The sequence below is a fragment of the Tupaia chinensis genome, unplaced genomic scaffold (assembly GCF_000334495.1).
Source record: "Tupaia chinensis unplaced genomic scaffold, TupChi_1.0 Scaffold146395_1, whole genome shotgun sequence".
In the NCBI taxonomy this organism is placed as follows: domain Eukaryota; kingdom Metazoa; phylum Chordata; class Mammalia; order Scandentia; family Tupaiidae; genus Tupaia; species Tupaia belangeri.
The window spans coordinates 896,371-904,010 of NW_006206250.1; the positions used below are offsets into that span (position 1 = coordinate 896,371).

The 7,640-nt window shown below is 36.0% G+C and overlaps 1 protein-coding gene across 4 annotated transcripts in view; it reads left to right on the forward strand.

The window, feature by feature from the left end:
• Positions 1 to 7,640, forward strand: part of WDR17 (WD repeat domain 17) — a 128,562-nt gene that overhangs the window by 48,661 nt on the left and 72,261 nt on the right. For all 4 annotated transcript variants that reach the window (XM_006168909.3, XM_027768457.1, XM_027768456.1 and 1 more), the window contains one exon: positions 3,438 to 3,668. In XM_006168909.3, coding sequence (XP_006168971.1) covers positions 3,438 to 3,668 — 231 coding nt within the window. The remainder of the gene's footprint in view (positions 1 to 3,437; positions 3,669 to 7,640) is intronic.

Genomic DNA, 7,640 nt, shown 5'->3' on the forward strand with positions numbered 1-7,640 from the left:
GCTAACTGCTGGTCCCATTTTTTTTTTTTGTTTTTTGTTTTTTGTTTTTTTTTTTTTTTTTTAGAGTTGTAGTATTCTTCTAGGTATATAGCAGCAATATTAGAAATTCATAGACAATAATCTTTACATTTTGTTTTTATAATAATATTAATAATGCCTTTTGGAATCATTAGATACATTTAACATACTTAGTGTATTTTTCTTGTCTTTTCAAATTTAGGTGATTAAGAATGCTGAATATATTGAAAAATACTTTAGTTTTGTTATTCATCTGTCATCTCAAAAATACTTCCCAGTGGAAGTTAGTTTTCACCTACAAAATTGTAAATCTCATTTCCAAGTTCATATATCCTGCTTTTTTTTTGGTAAATTTTCACTTGCAATAATAGTATATTAGTGAGTAAACTTTTCTCCACCTCTGACCAAAATAATTTAAAAAGTCAATTATTCAATGAATTTTCAATAACATAATGTGACAGTTCCCTTAAGGTTTTCAATACATCAATGTAGAAAAACCAAAATGCTCTTTATATAAAACTTTATGATATAGAAACAGTGAATGGTAATCTCAATCTATTTTTCATGCCCATGTTTTCTCATCATATCTGTCTCTCCACTACTTACAAATCTTATATGTTATCCCAGTATTATTTATAGTGATCAGCAAAGCATTTTCTCAATAGTTTAAACTCATTTTTGTGAAATTAATTTTAAATTATGCAAACACTCCTCCTTAAAATTTTGAACATTTTCCATCATAAACTAAAAACATTGCATGATGTCATTGTTTCTAAAAACTTGTACACAAAACATGTAAGACTCTATAACTGCATAATAAACATGTTTTCTAAATGGTTCACAGAAGTACTTATTAGACAACACATTGTTGTTTTATTACCTAGTCTGTCCACGGATTCATCATCAAATACCATATATATCACCTCCATTCATGATAGAATGAACATGATAGCCATGACACCCTGCTTTACATTGCCATTGGATATACAATGAAATAAGATTTTCTTATTACTTAGTCAAAGACTTATTAAATAATTATAGCAAATTTTATATCTTTTTTCCTTTGGAAATTTTCAGACTTATCAATAACTTCCTCATTCTGTTTCCAAATATCTTCTTAATTTTAAGATTGAAAGCATTGAAATTTTATTTGGCAAAAAAAATGAATATTTTGTTCACTTTTATTTTAAATGACCACTTTCAAAAAGTCTCAGACACTATTTTCTATCTGGAATCTGGCTTAAGCAGAATAGAAGTTTGCATTAAATGACTTTTTTTTTTTTTTGGCCTCTACATATAGTATTGAACTTGATCCGCCTCTATGTATTTTTTTACTTCATTCTTTTTTTAAAAAGATCTGTTTATTTATTTATTTCATCAGAGAGAAAGACAGACAGAGGAGAGACAGGCATCCTCAGCAGGGTCTCATGATACTGTCCTCCCCTAACACAGTCTCCCTCACCAAGCCAGGGTCACAGGCACGTATGCATGTCCAACATGTATAGATCAACCCAGGAACTGAATCCTAATCCTCCCTGTGGCTTTCAGCATTTCAGAGCTGCACACTACCACTGTACCACCAGGATAGGACCCATTGTTTTATCTTAATAGTCAAACAATCAACTTACAGAAAAACAAGTATTTGTTCAAATATGAAATATTAAAACCAACTTGTAAAATGTCACACTTTTGAATAATAGTACTATTGGGAACCAGCAGTTAGCGTAATGGCTATGTCGCTGGACTCCCACATAGTGAACCGCGGTTTGCATCCTGGACCCGGTGGCTTAAAACTCACGCCAGGCGTGTGTGCGTGCGTGCTCAAGATCCCAAGAGGAGAATGGAGGAGAAGGGATTGCGGCATGACCATCCCCTCTCGCTTTCTGTCTCTATGTCTCTGTCTGTCTGGCACCCTATAGCGAAAACCTCTCCAAAAATAAATAAATTAATTAAATAAATAAATAAATAATAGTACTATTTACCATTTTCAGACTATTGTTGAGAGAATTAAATTAGTTGATATTTGTAGAGCTTATAGAAGTACTTGTCCATTACAAGCCACAGTGGAAGTGTTTTTTATTACTATTATATGTCATTGCTTCTGGTCCCTTCACTTCCCATGCTGCCTTTCTCTAAATAGGTACTTTGAGAGACACCACTCTATTCTTCACTTGTGTTTTGATTCATGTAAAGTATCTTATCCCTTATTGGGGGAAAACTCTATTTCTGTGACTGTATGTAGATGACCCCATCAACTTTTTTATTGGTGTTCATGTAGACATTCATTCATTTATTTACTAACTGTTTGTAGAGTTTCCATTATCTGTCTGGCCCATAACTAGGCAATAAGTTTCCAATTTCTCTTTCTCAGAGCACTTAGACTTGACACAAACTGAACTTACTGACTTTCCATTCTGTGTCTTTGTATCATTTTTTCATCCTGGGAGACACTATTCTGTTCATGTATTTAAACTCTATCCCTCCTTCAAGGTATAATTCAAATCCAGTTTCTTTCCATGACAGCAGCCCAGTGGTTCCCAAACTTTTTGCCATAGCAAAGTCATTTGGAGAGGCTTGTTAAAAATAGATTCCTGGGCCCTAACTCCTTATGAGCAGATACATGATGATTCTGATGCAGTCAATTAATGTATCTATGGGATGATTGGAAGGTTCTTATTATCTCCCTTGAGTCACAAATTTACCATAACACTCATCTTACACGTGATCTATTTGATCACAACAAAGCGAGAATATTAACAGTTAACTTTTACATTTCATTTTTTAATTGAAAATGTACTTTTATATATAATCTATTTCCTTTTCTTAACATTCATGTGAAATAGGTAGGCAGTTGTTTTTATTGTGATTTCCATTTATAGATGAGAAAACAGAGGTTTAGAGAGTGGAAATTACTTTAGTTCATTTGAGGGAAAACTAATATTTGAATTTGAAGTTCTGATATTAAGTCTATTGTTATTACATTCTTATAGTAGCATTTGTGTTTAAGATCCTTTAAAACAGGAGTTGTGTCCCATGAAACCTTGTATATATAGAATTCCTGGAGAAGGTCTTATACACAAGTGCACAATATGTACTTATTGCTTTCATATATAGTCTGCTGAAATAATTAACTGTGTAAATTTCTTTGGCCATGGGAAGTGTATGATCATATTAGTAGTATTTAAACCTAAATGGATGCTTTTCCTTTCTTCATAAAAGCTCCCTATGCATGTTCCCTGTGGTTTTTTATATTACTTTAATAAATCCAATTCCCAAGTAAAGAAGTAATGTCTTTTTTAAAATAAAGAAGATATTCTTGTATTGCTATTTGTTTTAAGTAAGTCCACTGCAATGGATCCTTCATGGTGCATTCCTGTGCCACATCTCTCTGTTCTGTGTCTGTGTGTCATTTGTTCCAGGGATGCCTGCCTCTCTGAGCTGGTGCTGGAATGCAGATGATGCCGTGGCATTTGTTTCCCACAGAGGCCCATTGTTTATTTGGACCATTTCAGGACCAGATAGTGGAGTGACTGTCCACAAAGATGCTCATAGCTTCTTGTCTGATGTCTGTATATTCAGATGGCATACCCAAAAGAAGGGGAAGGTTGTGTTTGGACATATTGATGGGAGTCTATCAGTTTTTCAGCCAGGTAAGAATTTAATTTGTTTAGTCTCTTCAGTTATATTTTTCTTCTCATAATTTGTTAAACAGCAAACATCAGAAGTAAAACATTCTAATGTTAATATAATAGTTGTGAATATATCATCTCACATTCATTCAACTCAGCTCTGCAGATTTTACTTTGAAGTAACTCAAGTCACTAATTTGTTCCATATTTATACTTTTTAAGGCAATTATTTAGTTCTGCACATTTATGGAGAGAATAATCTGAAGGAATAATGTCATATAGCTGGAAGATGTGATCGTTTACTAATACTATTCCAAAATATGTTCCTAGTTTCTTTCTGATGCCACAGGTCCTTAGTAAAGCTTCTGAGTCTGGCATATAAAAAGAATTAATAACACTTTAAGCTTCTGTAAGTTAATGACGTTGAATAAAGGCACTGAGGAATTAGTTCAGTCTCATTTTTTTTTTAAATTTAAGCAATTAAAAAAATTGAAAATCGGGACCAGCAGTTAGCATAATGGCTGTGTCACTGAACTCCCATGTAGCCGACTGCGGTTTGAGTCCTAGACCCAGTGGCTTCAACTCATGCTGGGTGCTTGTGCATGTGTGCCCATGATCCTGAGAGGAGAATGGAGGAGAAGGGATTGCGGCATGGCCATCCCCTCTTGGCGGGTGATTTCTCGCTTTCTGTCTTTCTGTCTCTCTCTGTCTATCTGGCGAGCGCACACACCCTATAGCAAAAACCTCTCCAAAAAAAAAAAAGATATACTGGATTTATATTCTTTATCATCTCCCTTCTTTGTATGTGCTCTATGTTATTCTATCTGGTTTTACTACCTTAACATGGAGAGGGTTTCAATTGTTTGTTGATGATTCATGTGAAGAGGGTTCAGTGATCTGTGACAGTTCCTTCATTTGAATTCGTCATTAAACTCACACCATTATTTCTTCTACGTGTCTGCATTAGAAGCAGAGTCTGTTTTATAGTCAGTCATTAAGGTGCATAACTGAATGACTAGTTCAGAGGCTACCTGTCTTTTGGTCTGTGAATACCCTTCTGTCTCCTGCACTCTTCACCTCTGGCACTCTTCCTTGGTTTGGGGAAGGTATGGACAGCAAAGATGGCTGTGTGCTGTGTGGTTTCTCTTTACACATGTCTGCTCTCTAGGTGATGTATTAGCGAAATTTTCCCACTTCTTCCCTGGCTGGCCTCTCCTCAGAGATTTATTTCATCGGGATCGTGACACTTTTATTTTGAGGAATCTACATTCTGCCTAAGATATGAAGGAGATTACGAGGAGTGTACTTTTACTTTAAAATTCCATTCCAAATATTTGTGATTTGTCCTTGTGGCTATCCCCTTTTTGTCTGACTCGGACTTTGTTTTTTTTGTTGTTGTATTATTATTGTCATTAGGCATCTTTGAAAGTTTTAAACCATATCCTATTGAGACATAGTATATTTGAATCTAAGATGTAAAATGTTGAAGCATCATATGCTTATTTTGGATAATAAATAGGAAGGAATAAAGGCCTCCTTTGCATTTCTCAACCCTAGGTTTGCAACAGGAGAGAAAATGAAGTATTTGAACAGTGCAAGCTATGTGACTGCCAGAGAAGGCCATTGTTTTCTAGTAACTCAGTCTTCCAGTTGTTAAACAAAGTGACTTGGGCATTTGTACCCAAGTCATAAAGTGTTACTTGACAACCAATATGCACAAAGCATTATAAAAGGTAGAGTCCTCCTAGGTGTTTTCCTTTTGCATATCTGTGAGTTAATAGCTCATAAGACGAACATATTTTCTTTTAATTCTGACATAACTGGATTGTGAGTTGAAAGTTTGAGACTGTTAGCATTAGGACTGGTACTGTTCAATTCCTTCTGTTTCCTGACCTTTATGACTTAATTGGCAACACAGATAGTTCTAGTCCTATATTACAAAATAGGATTTCTCTGTCCTCCAAGTTATTCAGGACACTATGACCTTAAGCTCTCTGTTGAAGAAAAAAAAATATGTATCTAATCTTTCTTGGTAAAAAAAAAAAAAGAAATTCATGACGAACTTTTCCAAATAATGTAATTCATCCATCATCTTAAAACAGTGATTTTTAAACTATGTTTTGTAAGTTTGCATATGTATTGGTGGTAAGAGGGATTGAGAGTGATCCAGTTTGGCTTTAAGTCTACTGCTGTCTTTTAACCTGAAACCGCCATTCTGTATTATGTATTGGATTTTTATGTAAAAATTCTCATATTAATAGTAGATTTCAGGGCAAAAATGTTGGAAAATTGCTTTAACTATTTCAAATTGTATTCTTTTTATTTTTAGAGATTTTTGTCTTAGGGTGCGTGCACTTGCTGGAGAGAGAAAGACAGAGACAGTGAGAGGAGAAGTAGGAAATCACCACCCCGCCCCCACCAAGGGGGATGGTCATGCCACAATCTCTTCTCCTCCATTTTCCTCCCAAGATCTTGGGCATGCACACACATATGGCCGCATGAGTTTCAAGCCACTGAGTCCAGAACTCAACCGTAGTCAACCATGTGGGAATCTAGCAACGTAACCTTTCTGCCATCTGCTAGTTCCTCAAATTATATTCTTTATTATTATTATTATTTTAATTTATTTTATGCATTCAATTCACTATACATCACTGCAGCTTGTAAAATGAATTTACCCAACATGAATATACGTCATACCAGTCCAGTTGAAGATATCATACATGTTATCACTGACAGATAGTCCTCCATTTCTGTGTCCCTTAGATATCTTGGCTCTCTGTTTTTCTTCTTGATCAAATTGTAGTGTTTTTTTCTTGGACAGGTTTTTGCTATAGGGCACGTACGCTTGCCAGAAAGACAGAGAGAGACAGAGAGACAGAAAGTGAGAAATCACCCCCCAAGGGGGATGACCACACCACAATCCCTTCTCCTCTTTTCTCTTCTCGGGATCTTGGGCACACATGCACACGCATCCGGCGTGAGTTTAAGCCACCGGGTCCAGAACTTGAACTGCGGTTGGCTCCATGGGAGCCCAGCAACATAGCCATTACACTCTCAGCTGGTCCCCCAAATTGTATTCTTAAATCAAGTTCAACAAGATATTTTTTAAGTCTCCATTACAGAAATGTCTAAATGGAATAAGAAATCTATATTCATCAAATTGGCAAATTTTAATTTTATGAATTTTGTTAGTGATATTGTCCCTATATAACACTGTATCCCCCTTTTTAAAGGTGCATAGGAGACATTTGTTTCTATCAATTCTAGGAAAATGGGGCTTTCCTGAGCCCAGTTTTTTGCTTGTTCTTTGTGTTCTGTCTTTATCCTATGGAGACTGTGAATTGTGTAACCTTTTATGCGTTATTTCCTTCTTGCTATAACCACCTAATTTAAAAATCAAAATATTAACAGCTATACAGTTTTACATTGTTTTTATTATTTTTAACCCCAGTTTTTCCCTGACCCACGTTTTTATATATAGATGATGCCAACCTAAGATTGTTTATTATTGATTCATATCGTATGTTCTATCCTTATCTGACAAAACGGGTTGCCTGCTGTTTCTGTAAAAAAATGATAACATGGGGAACCAGCAGTTAACATAATGGCTCCCACGTAGTCGACTGCGGTTCACGTCCCGGGCCCGGTAGCTTAAAACTCACGCCAGGCGCGTGTGCGTGCGTGCCCAAGATCCTGAGAGGAGAATGGAGGAGAAGGGATTGCGGCGTGACCATCCCCCCTGGGGGGTGATTTCTCACTTTCTGTCTCTAATGTCTCTCTCTGTTGGGCGAGCGCACGCACCCTATAGCGAAAATCTCTCAAAAAAATGATAATATGAATAGTAATAATACATATATGTAAGTAAAAACATCAGCTGTGGGACCAGCAGTTAGCATAATGGCTATGTCACTAGACTCCCATATAGTCGACCACGGTTCGAGTCCTGGACCCGGTGGCTTAGACTCACGCCGGGGGCCTGTGCATGGGGGC